The 17,076-nt window shown below is 49.8% G+C and overlaps 1 protein-coding gene across 6 annotated transcripts in view; it reads left to right on the forward strand.

The window, feature by feature from the left end:
* The window catches only part of CACNA1E (calcium voltage-gated channel subunit alpha1 E), a 455,081-nt gene that overhangs the window by 194,242 nt on the left and 243,763 nt on the right, over nucleotides 1-17,076 (forward strand). For 5 of the 6 annotated variants that reach the window (XM_088801607.1, XM_088801608.1, XM_088801612.1 and 2 more), the window contains 2 exons: nucleotides 6,797-6,903; nucleotides 7,704-7,843. In XM_088801607.1, coding sequence (XP_088657733.1) covers nucleotides 6,797-6,903; nucleotides 7,704-7,843 — 247 coding nt within the window. Of the gene's footprint in view, nucleotides 1-6,736; nucleotides 6,904-7,703; nucleotides 7,844-17,076 lie in introns of all 6 variants that reach the window. The other variant, XM_088801611.1, reaches the window with a different exon arrangement.

Genomic DNA, 17,076 nt, shown 5'->3' on the forward strand with positions numbered 1-17,076 from the left:
AAGGTGAAATATCCTTTCAGGAAGGCGCTGGCCCCAGGCCTGTTTTGACGGAGCTGCTTTTGTTCTGTTCAGTCTGTGGAGGGTGAAATGACCTGCACTCATGGCCTGTGTGAGAATACCAGCCTCTAAGGAGGATGAGGAGACAGGGAGGGAGCACACACACTCTGTGGAAATGCTGCTGGTGCCTCGAGCTGTGTCTGGGCTTTAGGCACAAGGTCCTGTCTCTTCAATATTACTGGTCCTTCCAGGACAAATGTGTCATTGTCCCAGCCCATGCGAGGGCGATATGATCTCACCCGTATGATCTCACTGCATTTCCATCAGGGTCGGTAGGAGCTGGAGCCGGACTTCTGTGAGAGTTCAACCCCTTCTGTTCTTCGCCTTGGCCTTGGGTGTGATTAATGTCCCTTCTAATCACTGGGAGAAATTGCATCAGAGCCATCAGCTTTATAAATCCTCCTCTGGAGACTGGTGTTTGGATGTGCTTTCCATATTCCCGGGAGGTGCCGGGCCAAATGTCTTTGCTGTCTTCCCAGAGACCCATTACCATAATTTTCTTTGAAATCCTTTATTGTGGTGGGTCTCTTCAGTGTCAGCCCATGGCTGCAGCCAGCCAGCCCGCTCCCGGAGAGGCCGTGACCACTCACAGATGCTTTCCCCAAAGTTTACAGCCATAGCAGATGCTTCCAGATTGATTTAGTAGGGTAATAAAATGACTGTGCCTTTGTGTAGCACCTTACGGTTTTCAAAAGGCTTTCTTTGTCGTGTATCATTTTAGACTTTGATCCTTTTGTATTTCTAGTTTGGTTCTGTGGGGATGGATGGCGGGAGTTTTCCCTGACTTGAGTACCACGTTGGGTGGTTTTCGCAGTGAGACCGCTGGCTCTGGTTTTCCATTGCCAACTTCATTTTCTCCATTGTGTTGCAGATCGCCAGGAAATTCTGAGTCTTCTCATGTAAGAAAAGTAGCATTAAAGCTTTGGATAGCTGTATTGCACTGTCGTTCATGTTTAAAATGTCTCTTTGGCGTGGTGCTTGAGGGAGTCACACGCGAGGCAGGACTCTTTCCCTATCACTGTCTTTGAGTCGACATTCCACTTGTTAGATGATATTTATGTGCAGGTGAGGGAGGGGTGGAAAGACATGTATGAAAACACACGGCCCTCTTCTGAGACTCCTCCGGCTCTCAGAATTAGACATCCATTTGCAGGACGCTGGTGTGGAAGGGAGGGAAAGGAGACAGACGTTCTCGTAGGGAGAGTGTTCTGGGCCTGGGGTGAGGAGTGGATGTGGGTACAGGAGGCTGAGGCCTGCTTCCCCTGAGACTGTGGGCTTTTCTAGACTCCCCAGAGGTTTACAGGAAGTGCCTGAGTGGCCACAGGCTACTCCCCACAAAAGACGGTTCTCCATTAGGCCTGGGTTTGGAGAGAGAGTACAGATTTGGGTCTGCCTGCACATTCAGTGTCCTTAGTGTTCTGATGTCGCAGGTTCTGAGACCAGTCAGCTGAGAGGAGTCTAGCGGGTGTCGAGATGCATGTTTCCCCTGGAGCACCCCCGATTTGCTGCTAGAGGCCTAAGTCCTTCCCAGTCCTGTACCTGAGAGGTGGTGATAGAGCAGGCTCTGCTGGTCCAGGCAGCGGGAGGGCTCGCCTCCCAGGCCAGGCCCCCAGCACTGGATTGACAAGCAGAGCCAACACCACCACTGCAGCCCGTGGGACAGCCCTGTCCCTTTGCCCAGCTTTCTGTGCTTCAGGAAGGAAATGAACAAACGGCAGGTGTGCAGGCCAACAAGCGCTGCTCAAATTAGCTGTGTTGCTAAGGAAACAAGTCAACCACTGGAAGGAAGGCGCTTTGGGTAAAGGAGATAAATCAATAAGCGAACCTATTTTTATCATTTCCCTAATGATTGTCTTGAAGCCGCTAGACAGGGAAGGGAAAGTTGGAGTGACACAGGTCCTCATTAGTGGGCTCAGAGGGAAAGAGGAGTGAAGGGGTGTTTGGGAGGTTGCCAGGAAAGTTTATGAGTTGAGGCCCCTAGCGAGCCAGGCGACAGAGACAGGTAAGGGAGAGGAGGTGTCTTTGCAAGTTTTAAAGCACTTTCATGGCCATTTCCTCACTGGGTCCGGTCCCTTTGTTCTCTCGCGTTTGATTTCCATGACCCTCAGGTTGGGGTGGGTTTTTGTCCTGGTACGATTTTTTTTCAGAGTAAGTATAGCTCTGATTGATTTTATAATGACAAATTGTTACATGCTCATCATAACACTCAGGACATACAGGAGAAGAGAAGGAAGTGAAAATAGCCCCACTACCCCAAGAAAATTCATTCTCTTTCTAGTAAGACAGATCTTTTTCATTTGCTCCTTAAAACATTTTTTTCCCCACATTAAAGGGATCTTCTATGCGTACTGGTTTCTTTTAGGAATAGCTAATGTGTATACACAGGATACAGTGCAAAAAGTTCAACTGTCTAGACAACATGGAAAAAGTACAGGGTACCTTTTGTAAGGATACCGCTAGCTCTGGTTTCTGTGTGCTGTTCACTTATCAGTTGATTGATTGATTGAATAATTGCTTGATTAAAGAATGGTTATTGAGTACCCACTGTGTGCTGGACCCCAGGGGTGCAGAGGTGAATAAGACATGCAAAGCCCCTGCCTTCAGGCTCCCACGTTGCACTGTTCTGTTACCTCTGTATGTTTAAGATCTCAAATCACACCTCTGTCTAGCCTGTGAGGTGCATTTGCTTGACCTAGGAGCCATTATTTGAGTCCAGGCTCTTCCCTTTGGAGATGTAGTCGAGCCATTGCTCTGGGTCGCGGAGTTCTGTGGCAGGAGAAATGGGAGTGGTGCCTCTGAGTCAGCTCGCAGGGTGTAGGGGGAGCAGGACCCCCGGCCTGAGCCCGTGAGGGATGACAACCCCGTCTTGTGATGGCGCCTCAATGGAGCTGCTGTTCAAGCAGATGCCACACAATTCATTCAGGCCTGCATTGAACATTGAGTGAGCACCTACTGTGTACCAGGAGCTCTGCTAAGCACTGCTGATAGAGAGATGAGCAAAATATGGTTCCTGCTTTCAAGGCATAGTTGTTTGGGGGGAGAGAAATACGAAGAGAAATGACAAAATTGCACCATGTCAGGAGCTGTAGGGCACAGGGAGAAACCTTCACAGACGAGGTGACATATTTCACCTTGATCTTGACATCTGACCAGAAAGGAGGAGAAAGGCCAGTGTAGGAGGAAGCAGCAGCCCCAGGGGCCCACTCTTTGAGCTGTTTCCTAAAAGGGAAGTGGACAGGAGGGTAGAGTAGAGGGCTGTAAGGGAGCGTGGCTGAGGCCCAGGCAGAACGGGAGTACTTCATGCTCTCCTCTACTAAGATTTTCTCCTCCACCATCCTTTCTTCCATCTAGTCCCCCAGTCTGACTTTTCTTCTGCGTCAAAATCTCACCTCTTCACTGTCCCAGTATGAATTCATCCTGAGCTGTAGATGATTTGTGAGACTTAAAGGGATGTCCGTCTCAAGGGTGGGTGCATTCGAACAGTTTTTGGAATTGTAAGCCGGAGAATCTCTGCTCTGAATGGGTCTTTGGACATCAGACCATAGACAGAGGTTTGGGGTGGGGGAAGGACATGGGAGTGGGGTCTGCTCAAACCTGGAATTACCAAACCCTCACCTTGAGATGCTGGCCTCTAGAGCCTTAGGCAGCACCACTCATCGTGACCCCAGGAATTCTTAGCCATCCAGATACCCGGCCAGTCCCAGGATGTCTGGCTCATCAGGACCCCGGGGCCGAGAGCCTGTCTCCTGCCCTGAGCACCGGCCGTGGTGACGGCCACACCTTCCTGAGGCTAGCCCTGGCTTCCCTGGCAGGTTTCATAGATCTGCACTTGGATTTCTGGGCTGTGTGAGCTTAACGATCCCAGCAGGGAGCATATACTGAGGAAAATGCAGGTGTGCAAGTGGAGCGGGGGCAGAGGGAGGGTGCAGAGGGGCTGCAGCAGTCCACGTGGGTATTGCTGGGTGGACAGTTGCCAGGACCAGCCTTGCCTATAGGTCAGCAACTAAGAGCTCATTTACTTTTAAGTCTGTGGTTATCACTTTAAGGTTGTGAGGGGAAGAAGGCTGAAACCCCCCCAAAGCAGTCATTGACCCCAATCAGACCAATGAGCGCTCGTGATGTCTGCAGCTTGAATGAGAATGTGCGTGTCCCTAGTCCCGCTTCCCAGGTCACCTGCTGGGCTCCTTGGTCCTGCTCAGCAGCTTTCTGAGCTCGCGTGGGGTGAGGCCCACACTTTGTCCCCACTTGTTAGGAACAAAGACGGGGCGTGAGGTGGAAGGGGCAGTAGTTTCACTCCGGGCACAGCCACGAGCCCTCCTCGCCTCCACTCATGGGGACTGGCAATCAGATCTGCCCTTTGCATCAGGAAATCCCAAATATGTTCCTGTGCACATTAGTCCTAAGAGAGGTGTTCCAGCCAAAGGGTTATATGGGGAACTGAGCTGGGAATTCTATGTGCTCTTCCCAAGCCCCTTTGCGGGAGGTGGTGCTCTCTGCATGCAATAGTATTACAGGCTCCGGGAAGTCTGCTGGGAGGAAATCTGCTTCACTTTACCGAACCCTGGCTTTCCATCATTTATTTGATCGCAAGTTCCTAGAGCACTAGTATTCCATGACTTGCATTTTAGGAACACAGCCCTAAACGCCTTCAACTTCTGTTGTCATTTGTCAGTGGCTTGCAGGATGTTCTCAGTTCCCTTTCTGCACCCATCCCCTAGGGATGGCCCCAGGAAAGGGCCTGGGTTCCTGGCCCTACTTCTGCCATGCTGCCGTCTTCGTTCTACCATTTGGGTGTGGGCAATTCTGAGTGCCTGACCCCAGCCCAGGACAAGCCAGCCTATTCAGAGGGCTTATGGGATACCGGGTCCTGGAGTGGTCCGTGGTCAGTTTACACTCATTGAGAGCTTTGAATTAGAGCCCATGATGAGAGTGGGGAGAACTAATCCCCCTGTGATCTGTGGGCACTGGGGGGCCTGGGTGAGCTGCGTGGGTGGTTTGTCCTGGGAAATGGGCACACAAGCGAGGTGGGCATCTGTGGTATTTGTCTGCCGCGTGTTTCGCTCTCAGGGGCCTAGCTTGGTACCCAGAGAGACGGAAGGAAGGGGAACGGCTAGGTGGGCTGAGGGGCTGCACTCAGACGGGGACAGTGAGCAAGCAGAGCAGGGAGACGCGGCAGTGGGCTGGCTCTGAGATCCTCCGAGCCCCGTCCGGTTTTCAGACCCGATGGCTGGGCTCCACAGGGCAGCAGAGGCCACCAGAGCTGTCCTTAGGACATGGGTCCGGTGTGAGTGCTGGGGTGCGTGGGAAGGCAGGACAGCCAGTTGCTGGAGCTTGGGCAGTGACTCAGGGATGCACGGGGATGGGGGAGGAGAGGCGCTGCCAAATGAGAAAGAAAAGTCAGTCATCTCAGCCCCTGCAGCCTCCCATTCTCGCACCAGGGCCAGCTGCTGGGGCAGCGCCTATCTCTTGCACATGCCACCTCTGCCTGCACATGTCCTCGGCCCTGCCCCTCTTCAGAGATGCCCTGGATGCCCATTTGCCATTGTCCACTGGCACCAATGTCACGGTGGGAGTGGGGGGCACCAGGAGCGTGTTAGGATTGGCCCACCTGGACTCCCTGGGGAGGGCTCTGGGTGCTGCATCCTCCACAGCCAGCCTGGACATGTGGGGAGACAGGAGAGCGGTCCCTTTCCTTCCCTCCACTTGGCCAGATATACTCCTCCCCTCTCCTGCCTGGGTTCCAGAAGCTGCCAGAGCATAGGTTGCTCAGCATGACCGGGGCAACAGCTGGCTTGTGTTTGTCACAACAGTAGTTCCAGAATACAAGCATAAAATCCAACGTGCAGAGCTGCTCAGCGCAGGAGCCTGTGGTTTCCTGTCTCTGTCTTTGCTAACAGCCCCCACTCCGACTCCCCGCTGGGCTTGTGGCACAGCCTTTCTGCAGGAGTCAGGATGCTGGCACTAGAATCGTAGTCCTGTTTTTCACAAAGGCACAGGGAGCCCCCTCACCTGTCTTCAGAAAAATGCAAGAGAAAAAGAAAACCCTGAATGCATTATCCATTCATTTGTAGTTTGGTTCCTAGACGCCCCAGCGATGCTGTCCCGGATTTAGACCCATGATGTGTGTCTGTTTCCTGCGGATATAGGAGCTTTGGAGAAAATAAGGTGGGGCACACAGTAAGCTTCTCCTGGCCCCATAAAATATTTCCTGAATCGGATATTAAATTAGAAAGGAGCTCACGTGGAGAGAATTGTTCCTTTTCTGAGGGCTCTGCTACTCAGGTGAGCAGAGGTTCTAGGGGCGGCGGCTCCAGCTGTGATGCCGAGACACAGCTGGATCCTTGCTGAAGTGTCATTGTCCACAGTGGTGTGAAGACTGGGAGATACAGGAGCCCGTGGTGTCATCAGTGTCTCTTCCTCCCTTCTTCCCACTTCCATTTTCAGCCCTAGTTAATTCCCGGGCATGTCAGTGAGTTCACTAAGTACCTGGAGTGTCTACCATTCATCTATCACTGTAGTATTTCTCGGCTCCACTTTTCCTTGGCTTGGAGAAGACGCTTTGTGTTCCGAGCCCCATCAGAGATGGGTATAGTCTCCCAGGACCATCCACGGTCCTGCCTGCTGCTGCTGCGACCCCCACAGACACAGTGGGGCTGACAGTTTGTGTTTCCGTGCACAGCCACCTAGGAGGCTGCGTCCCTCTCTCTGGTGAATCTGTCCCTTAACTCCTCCTTTCCCACGCCGTTTGAGTACATGATCCTGGCCACCATCATTGCCAACTGCATCGTCTTGGCCCTGGAGCAGCATCTGCCTGAGGACGACAAGACCCCGATGTCCCGCAGACTGGTACGTGGCCGCCTCCCCCGCTCCCTTCTCCATCACCTGGTCCCCTGCCCCCCTTCCCTGCCTTGTAGTTCTGTGAGGAGTTTGTTCTTCCCTGAGGGACAAGGTGGTGACAAACCCCCTCGAGATTCATAAGGACAAGAGGACTGACCTTTTCAACTCCCACTCCTAGGAAGGTTTGAGGGCATCGCAAACACGGTGCACACACTGCACGGTCGCCCAACAAGGGGGAAGCGCAGGCACGGGGTCCATTCCCTTCCTGCGGGGACTTTTGAAGCGAGAGGAGAAAGGGAGGTGAGGGACAGAGGACGAGGGGGCTCAGAGCCTGTGCGCGTTCACGGTTATGAACTTCCTGAATGTTACGTCCCTATTCTCCTTAGAGAAATCATGTATTACCCCTCAAGAGAGCAAACAAATTGTTTAAAATTCAGATGTGTGGGGAAGCCGTTCCCACTTGTGGATGAGAGCGCTTAAGCCTCCAATGTAAGTGAAGCCCAGCCATGGCCAAGCCGTGTCCGTCAGGGTAAAGCCAGCACCATCAGTCATCTTCAGGGGGACAGTCTGGTCCTGGGTGTGACCCCACATCCACCCATTTCTGCAGCTGGTCCCCTGAGCTTCCCTTGCTCCGTGCACTTCATGAGTCCACCAGCTCTCTCACTTCCCACCTGGACAGGGGGCAGATGTCCTGGTGTCCTGTAGGAGAGAGGAAAGGTCAGAGCGGAGGGGGTGGCAAGGCGTGCCTTTGCCTGCGTCTGACGAAGCACGGTCCCCCCTGACCAGTACCTCTGCTCTTCACCCCACAGGAGAAGACAGAACCGTACTTTATTGGGATCTTTTGCTTTGAAGCTGGGATCAAAATTGTGGCCCTGGGGTTCATCTTCCATAAGGGCTCGTACCTCCGCAATGGCTGGAATGTCATGGACTTCATTGTGGTCCTCAGTGGGTGAGTTCTCGCTCTTCTGTGTGTGTATGGGGGGATGGGGTGGGGGGGGGAAGAGGAGGTGCTGTGGTGTCACGAAGCGGTTGATGCAAGGAATTCCTGGGGTGGGGAGACACAGTCTGTGCAATAGGCACTGAGGAGAAAGTTCCAGGGTAAAATTTCCCATGGGGCCGGCCCATCGGTGACCATTCGTGTGGCCTTCTGTGGAGGGCATGGAACCAAGGCCTGGCTGCTGCTGCTTCTGGTTTTTCCATCCTGTGCGTGGTTAGTGCTGAACTCACATGTCCCAGCTGGTCCTGGCCTGAGGGGCACCCCCAAATCGTGGGCCAAAAGATGCCATCAAGTGCAGTTGCCTTTCAGAGTTTGGGGAAGACCCCAACCATATTTTCTGGACTGATAACCGAGACTCGTGTTCTGACAACAGAATTTTTTATGATTTGCAGATTTATGAACACGAGGAGGCATAACATTGAATCCCATTAAAATGTTAGATAAATCATTTCTTTGGAAATTAATATAGTCATACCATATTGCAGCTGACCTCGTGTCTTAGGCAGCATATATGATGACAGTACATTTATTGAAATATCCGAAACATCTTTTCTGTTGGACGTGAATATTATGTGCCTATATTGGGACTGGTCCAATACCGTTGGCGGCATATACGATGGGCCTTGGGACTCGTGGTGATGGGCACGTCTCCCTGGATTTCTGTGGTTTTCTGTTGGTGTTTGTGTCAGGTGGCTCTTGGTGCCTGCGGGAGAGGGGAGAGCCCAGACCCTTGGGAGAGCTCGCGTCCTGCGTGGATGTGGCAGCTAGCAGTGGGGCATGGAAATTCCCTTACCCACCCGCCCATCAGACCTGTGAGGGAAAGAAGAGAGTGGACTAGCAGAGGCAGGAGGGGAGAAATGTGAGCCACCATTATGATTGACCGAAAGGAGAGGGGAGCAGAGTGGAAATTTCTTCCAGGGAATAGCCAGAGGAGTGAGAAGAGTTGGGAATGTTTGCATTTAGTCATTGTCTCGTGGCATAGGCATAATACTCATATTTTTTACCTTCACGCCAATTGTGGTTAAGTGAAAAAGTTGAAGGTGTAATGGACGGGAGTGTACAAATGGAAGCTCAGAGGCAGCCAGCCCCTCAATACAGGGAACGGATAAATAGAGATGATAAGTTATGTTTAAAAACACGTGTTGCCCTTACAGAAGAATTTTCTGCAGGTGATTGTTCTAAAAGAAAATTCTACTACTGCATTTTAAATACAAGTTGGTGTATAAAGATACAGTTTGCTCATAGCATTTCAGAAGCACAGGATCATAGGAAATGCAGCACAACCGGGTGATGATTTATTATTTTTTCCAGCTTTATTGGGGTGTGATTGACAAATAAAAATTGTATTTATTTAAGGTGTACCATGTGATGTTTAGATATGTCTATACATGGTGAATGATCACCACAGTCAAACTAATGAATATTACCTATCACGTCACCTAGTTACTGTGTGTGTGTGTGTGTGTGTGTGTGTGTGTCTGTGTGTGTGTGTGTGTGTGTGTGTGTGTGTGTGTGTGTGTGGTGATATCAGCTCTTAGCAAATTTCAAGTATAAAATGCATTGTTATTAAATATAATTGCCATGCTGTACCTTAGGTCTTCAGAACTTATTCATCTAGAGCTGAAAGTTTGTACCAAGTTTATACCCTTTGATCAGTATTTCCCCCTTTTCTCCACCTTCCAGCCCTTTTTTTCTGTTACTATAAGTTTGTCTTTTCTTTTTTGACTCCACATGTAAGTGAGATCGTACAGTCTTTGTCTTTCTTTGGCTTATTTTACTTAATATAATGTCCTCTAGGTTCATCCATGTCGTCATGAATGGCAGGATTTCCTTCTTTTTTAAGTCTGAATAATATTCTACTGTGTACGTACTGTGTACACACACACACACACACACACACACGTTATACCACATTTCTTTATTCATTTATCTGTTCCCAGACACTTAGGTTGTTTCAATATGTTGGTCACTGTGAATAATGCTGAAATGAATATGGGGGTACAGGCAAATCTTTTCATTTCAAGATAATGATTTCATTTCCTTTAGATATATACACAGAAGTAGAGTGCTGGATCATATGGTAGCTGTATTTTTAATATTTTGAGGATGCTTCATACTGTTTTCCATAGTGGCTGCACCAATTTACATTCCCACCAGCCGTGCACGAGGGTTCCCTTTTCTCCACATTCTCGCCAACACTTAATCTTTTGACCTTTTGATAATAGCTGGGTGATGTTTGCAATGTCCCTGAAATCAATAATATGTGCTATATAGTAAAAGGCCTCAATGAGAATCTGAGTCATTTAGAAATCTTGTGATTCCACCTAGAAGAAAAGTACTGAGATGTATATATATTATATGTTACGATTGTGTGAATTCTCGGTCCCCCTGAGTTTTGTATGTGTCAGATGCCGTGTGAAATTTTCAATCTCATCTATTTATTTTTATTTTAGATTACTATATGTTCATTAAAGAAAATATGGAAAATACAGAAAAGTCAAAAGAAGGAAAAAACTGGTCACTGATTAAGAAAATTTTCTGATTATTTTGTGGTATTTCCTTCTGGCCCTTTAATGCTAAGCAAGCTCTTTTTTCAATGCTTATAATTTTGCTGCCTTTTCTCAATATAGTGTGAGCACATTATATATGACTCCATATTTTGGTTAAAATCTGTAATGACGGATCAGCCGTTTATTAAATAGATACACACAGCTTACTTCTCCAGTTTTGCAATTATTTGACACTTAGGTTACTTTCTGTTTTTGGCTATTATAAATCATTATTGAAGATGCGCCAATGTACATCTTTTGGATGTCACATTTTAAGAGGCCTTGTGACAGGTTGAAGGGCCATTCTGGTGCAGGATCTGAGGACTAGGAGGTGTGAGGGAGGATGGAGGCACTGGGCCGCTTGACAGGACGAGAGAAGACAAAGGGGAGCTCAGCCCTGCCTTTGCACAAGGGTGGCTGTGCCATGTGGGTAAAGGAACAGATTGCTAAGGGTCAGTAGGGTCCTCTGGTAGCCTGGCCGGAAGGCCCTCTGTGCCCTCGCCTGCATGTGAGTGGGTGCTAGCCTGGCCTGTGAATGTGTTCCAGGGAAAAGGCACTCTTTCTTTTTTTAAATTTTTTTGGGGAACATTGGGAAACAGTGTGTTTCTCCAGGGCCCATCAACTCCAAGTCATTGTCCTTCAATCTAGTTGTGGAGGGCGCAGCTCAGCTCCAATCTTTAGTTGCAGGGGGCGCAGACCACCATCCCATGCGGAATTGAACTGGCAACCTTGCTGTTGAGAGCCAGCGCTCTAACCAATTGAGCCATCAGGCTGCCCCTCTGGAAGCTCAGCGGCAGCTCGTTGTCTTCAATCCAGTTGTGGAGGGCGCAGCTCACTGGCCTATGTGGGAATCGAACCGGCAACCCTGTTGTTCAGAGCTTGTGCTCCAACCAACTGTGCCATCCGGCCGCCCCGGGAAGAGCACTCTTGAGTTCTGCACAGGGGCCGCGGTTCTACCCCACACGAATGGATGATCAGATTTGGTCTGACATTCACACGGTGTTTCCCACCACACATCGCATCCCTTCTCAGAGGCACATTTCTGGAACATCTCTACCATCAGCCCAGGTCTCACAATAATGGCCTGATAATGGTTTAATTGGCAGCGTTTCTCTTTCTTTCTTCGTGGTACGTAACGTCATGGGGCATCGTACCACTGCTGAGGTCTCAGATGTAGTGAACTGTGTTGCGCTATCAACCCAGGGAGGCAGAGAGAGCAGACTGTAGCGCTCCATCACCTGGCGGCGCTCAGAGAGGGGACGTGCTCAGCCCAAGACCACTTGCTTCTTGACAGCAGATCTGGGAGCTGAAACTGTGCCCTTTGACCCCGGGCTGGCGCTTTCACCCCTGCCCCAGGTTTCCTGACACCCACCCCAGCAGCAGTCCCTGCTGGCAGCTCTGACTTCCCACCTCAGCCCAGGTGTCACCTCACTTTTCCTTCCTGTGCACAAGAAGAGTGACAGGCCCTGGAGCACAGCACAGAGCCTTGGGCCCAGGCTGCACAGCTGCTGAGCTGTCAGTGTGTGAGGGGAGGGGCCAAGGGGTGCTGAGGTGTCAGCTGGCTCGGAGGAAGACTTCCATCCCTGACCTTTGCTGAGATGGGGCGTGGGGGCACCTGGGCCGCCATGTTCTGCCTGCACCTCTGACCTTCTAACCTTCCGTATCCGTAGGTCTGTGAGCTGAGGAGCCGGTGGCTTGAAAGTTAATTCATGTGCATTATCATCTAATCCTCCTATTCCTGATAAGGGCATCTTGTTAGTCTCGTTTTCTCGATGAAGAAAGTGAGGTTCAGAGAGGGTCGGGTCTGTTAGGAGGTACCTGATCCAGCACTTGAGCCCACGTCCTCTGGCTCCAAGTTCCTCCTCACACTCTCCTTCTCTCATGCTGTCAGGCACCTCACAACTTGACGGGCTCCATGGGTCTATAGCCCTGTGACCGCACGTTCCTTCTTTCCCCTTGAAGCGTGTGGGATGCACTCAGGGAGGGGCACAATAGGGCAAATGCTCCCCGTGCAAAGCTGAGGCGTCACCTGGGACTGGGAGAGACCAGAGCCCACGAGTGCGTCCTAAGACTTCTCTCTAAGGGCTTGGAGAAAAACTTTCTGCTCTGTGGTTAAGAAGGCATATAGCTCAACTCTTGTGGTTTAATGCGCCATGATCAGAAGTTCCCCTTATTTCTTCATTAGTTGGCTTGTTCATTTATCCATCCATCCATCCGTTTATTCAACAGAACTTTTATGGTTGAATAGTCAAGCAACTGCTGGGCTCGAGAAACAACAAAGTTAATGTGTTCTCATTTCTTCTAAAAGACAGTGGAACTTGCCATTTTTTAACAAACTGCTAGCTTTCATAGGTTGGGATCTCACTTGTATTGGTAACACTTTAGGAGATGCTATTTCTAAACATTTGTCAGGACACCTGGAGAATTCGAAATAATTTTAAGTTGTTATTATACTCATATATTCGTCTTAATGATAAGTCATACCATAGTACCTAGAACAGACAGGCAAGTGACAGAAGAGGGCGAGCGTTCAAAGGCGCTCCCAAGCCATGGGTAAGAGCGAGGGCAAAAGTGAGGGTGAGGACCGTGCCTCTGAACCCTGGTCATCTCTGGAGCCTCAGTGCCTGGATTCTAGCGGGTACTTGATAAATGCTAATTGAATTGATTATTTGCTTCATCTCAGATTCTCGTATCACCTATGGGATACAAGACAGAGTGCTGAGGGAAGCCTGGGGCTGGGCTGAGGGCTTGCCTATTCCGAGCCCTGCCTTCCACTTGGTCTGGCTGAGCCAGGCAGTGTCTACACCCCACTCAGGGAGCTGTGAGTCGGCCCCACTTGCTCATGTTCTGATCCCTCTGTGTGGGAGCTCAGTGTCTAGGCCGTTAAGAGGTATTGGGCTTCTAGTCATGTTTGGGCTTATTTATCCAGTTGTCATTGTCACCTCTTGGGGATTGCTTCCTGGGTGATGGGTTGGGAGCAGGGTCAGGGCTGAATATTGAAGACCCAGCCTCCTAGGGGTGGCTGTGCATTGCCGGGAGGAGAGGGCTAAGGACACAGCAGCTGTGTTACATCACGTGGCATTTCCCATTTAACTGAAGCTTCCATTTATTGACCCCTGTGCCAAAGACTACTGGGCAGGTAGGACTTGGCTGGACAGCGAAGCAGAAGAGCTTTTCTGGGGGAGAGAATGCTGCGTACGAATCCTTGAAGGTGAGAGCGGGTGAGCAGGACACTTCTGGGGCTTTGGCGAGTGGAATAGTAGGAGATGAGTCTGGAGAGGTCAGCAGGGGCCAGTTTAGGCCGCGCCAAAGCCCGTGTACGTTAGCCAGAGGCTGTGGGAGGCTTTGAGCAGGGGCGGAACGACTGGTGCCAACTCTGCTCTGGGTGCTGCACCATCTTTTTTTAACCTGGAATCAACTCCAAAGTCTCTTTTATCCTGGAATCAACTCCGAGGAAAGGGCATGGGAAGGAGAGGGGAGCCGTCCCCATACTCTTAGCTGCATTGGAAGGGATGTGCGTAACCCACATGGAGAAGAAGATGACGGGTAGAGGGAACAGGGAAGAGAAAAGCCTGAGGAAACGCTGCAGAGTCGCTGGGCGCTGCCATCGCTGGGCCACAGCTTCCTGCCAGTGGCACATGCAGAGTGGTTCAGCCTGCAGCTCGTGGGCAGGACGGACGGTATCGGAAACTAAATATACAGCGATAGGTATTTTTAGAGGGTTTCTGTAAGGAGGCCACCCTAATACACAAGTTTCCCAAGCAGCTAAAGATCCAGGAAAGCACACTTTTCCACTCGGAGCACGGTCTCTGTGGTGAGGGGAATAAGGGGGGGGTGTCGGGAATGCAGCCCCGGGGCCCCCAGCCTATTTGGATCTGTGCGGTAATAGTATGATAGCACTTGGTATTTATATAGCATCTCCATGCAGTGACCCTAGCAAGATTTTACAGACCTGTCTTTTACCCGTCTCCTCTGCTCTAAGTGGGTGAAGCGAAGAGGTGGGACGCCAGGAAAGGATGGTGTGGCGGGAGGAGGCATGAGAGCTTGTCAGGAGGAGATGGGGAAACTGAGGCTGAGCGAGGCAGTCTGAGGGGCTTGGAGCTAGTCAGAGGGGCTGAGTCAGCAGGAGGAGACGAGGTCCCCTGCCCCTTCACGCTGATCTTGGGGTTGTCCACTAGGCCTTATGCCAGACCGCTTGTCCCGTTCCGTGTCCCCGCAGAGTTGGTGGCTGCTTGTCTGACAGACCTCCACGTCCTCACCGGCTTCTTATTTTTTTCTAGCTCGTCACTGGGGAACGTACCACCACTTGCAGGATCTCCTTCCATCAGAATATTTCTCTTTTGATTGCATTTCGCTTCAGATAGGTGAATGATGGGAAAGACAGAGTTAGGATGTGGGATTTTGATTCAGGAGGAAAGGTGGACTAAAGGCAAAATGTAGACCTTAAGGGTCTCTCGTTAGCTCTGTGCTAGTGACAAACCCTGTTCCTTCAGGGAGAGTCCACGTGACAAGCCCCATGGGTAGCTGACAGGCAGTTGAGCTGGGATAACTCCTTGGGTGGTCAAAGAGTTTTCTCGTATATGTTCTGTGCCTTTTGTAAATTATTAGATACATCGTTGATTCATTCATCAGACAGTTATCGAGGGCCTGCTATGTTCTAGGTGTCAGACGCTGGTGTTGGGATGGTTTCTCTTCCCGAAAGGCTTCTGCTTGTGCCCTTCACTGATCGACAGGAACTGAAACTGGAGAGAACTGAGTGGGGACCTGAACTGGCCTTGGTGTCAGCAAAGGGGAGGAAGCCAGAGGAAGTGGAGGACGTGTCAGGATCCCTGGGCGGTTTGGTTTGGAACTATTTTTCTGGCTATTCATTCATTTAGAGTGACCTAGGGAAAGAAATGACAGCAAGGTGCTTTTTTTGAAGTCAGACCATCGTCCTGGGCTTGGAGCTGCCATTTGCAGGCTGTTCAGTGTCTGTACTCTTAGTCTGTACATGACTGTATGTGAAAGTGGGCTGCAGGGGGAACTTCTGAGGCATGTTTGCCAAGTAGAGATGCATATAACAGAAGTGTCCATTCTATAGATTTACAAGGTGGAGTCGAGACTTGAAAGGACTGTTTATATTCCTATTCTGCGGGTGACATACTCACTCGCGGAGAGGTTTGTCCACTGGTGTCTGTGTTGTAAATGTCGTCCCTGGTTAAGTACACACGTGTCAGTGGGGAATGAGAAATGCACCCGTACCATTTAATGTACATCACTGAAGTCAGGAAAATAGCAGGTGTGATGGGCGCAGTGTGGGTACCAAAGGGAAGGGGTGGGGTGGGGCAGCGCCTGTGCTGAAAGGAAAGGGAGGGTGTGCTGGTCTTAAAGGGACCATGTAAAGGGAAGTTCAGGTGGGACTTACTAAAACGTAATCACTGAATGTCAGACCTGGAAGAATGATGAATGTGTCCAGCTGTCCCTTATTTATTAGCATTTAGCATGTTTAGAAACTGAGGCCCAAGTGGCTGAGTATCTTGTCCAGGGCCTCCTAGCTGGAATGTGGGGAGCTGGGGTTCGGATCCTGGTTTGGGTAACTCCAAATTCAGGTCTCGGCTACAGTTATGCTCCACTGTCTCTGGCGGTGTTAAGAAATACGTACGATGGTGTTTTTTTTTATTAGTGAGCTAGAATATATATGTGCAACTTATATACAAACAGAGTTTAATCTGTTGGACAGAATGGATTCGGGGGCCCTGGGTTCAGGTCCTGACCCTAATGTACATTCTCTCTGTGACACTACGTGATACGTACACCATCTCAGCTTTGGTCTCCTTTATGAGACCTCACTGACATAATGAAGGCTGTCACCTGCGCTAGCTACCTCGCCAGGTCTTGTGACAAGCAAATACAATAATGACAAATGCTGATGACGACGGCTCCCATTTCCCCAGGAGACTGCATGTCTTCTTTTATAAGTGGAAGCCTTCACATGCCATCCCAGCCCTTGCATACTCATGCATCGTTTTAAACATGGGAACGTAAAACAAGACAGATGTCGTCTCCAATGTACAGATGAGGAGACCAAAACTCAGAGGCAGTCACATGCTTAAGGACGAACAGTTACTAAGGGGAGGGGCCAGCATTTTAATTCTGTTTTCAGCAGTTCTCAAGTCCATGCTCTATCCACTTAATATCACAGCTGCCTCAGCAAGAGTGTTTTGAAACACAATGAAGCGAAATATGAAATCAGTGAGCAGTAATAGCTTCCCACCGGACAGTGATATTATGAAGATAAATGTTAAAATACACATAAAGCACCTGAGTGCCTTAAAAAAAGGTATATACAAATTGAAAGTATGGTTCTGTAGCCCTCATTCAGAACAGTCATTTATCTCCATAAAACGTGCAACCACAGAGACAAGTTTTATTGCAACCTTTTGCAAATCCCCCAACTGGCGAATTTAAAATTTTTCATTAGTTGTCTTTTGGTTTCAAAGTTTAGTACAAATTGAACATAGGATGTATCTTATTTCCTGTTAGTAGTTAGTGTATCTAATTTTATCAAGAGCAGTCAACTCCTTCTGCAGTTATTATCAACAACAACAAAGAAATACCAAGAGGAAAAGTTAAAACAAAGGCCTTTATTTTTTAACC

This window comes from Rhinolophus sinicus, chromosome 11 (assembly GCF_057876585.1).
Source record: "Rhinolophus sinicus isolate RSI-liver-muscle chromosome 11, RSI-T2T, whole genome shotgun sequence".
Classification (NCBI taxonomy): Eukaryota; Metazoa; Chordata; class Mammalia; order Chiroptera; family Rhinolophidae; genus Rhinolophus; species Rhinolophus sinicus.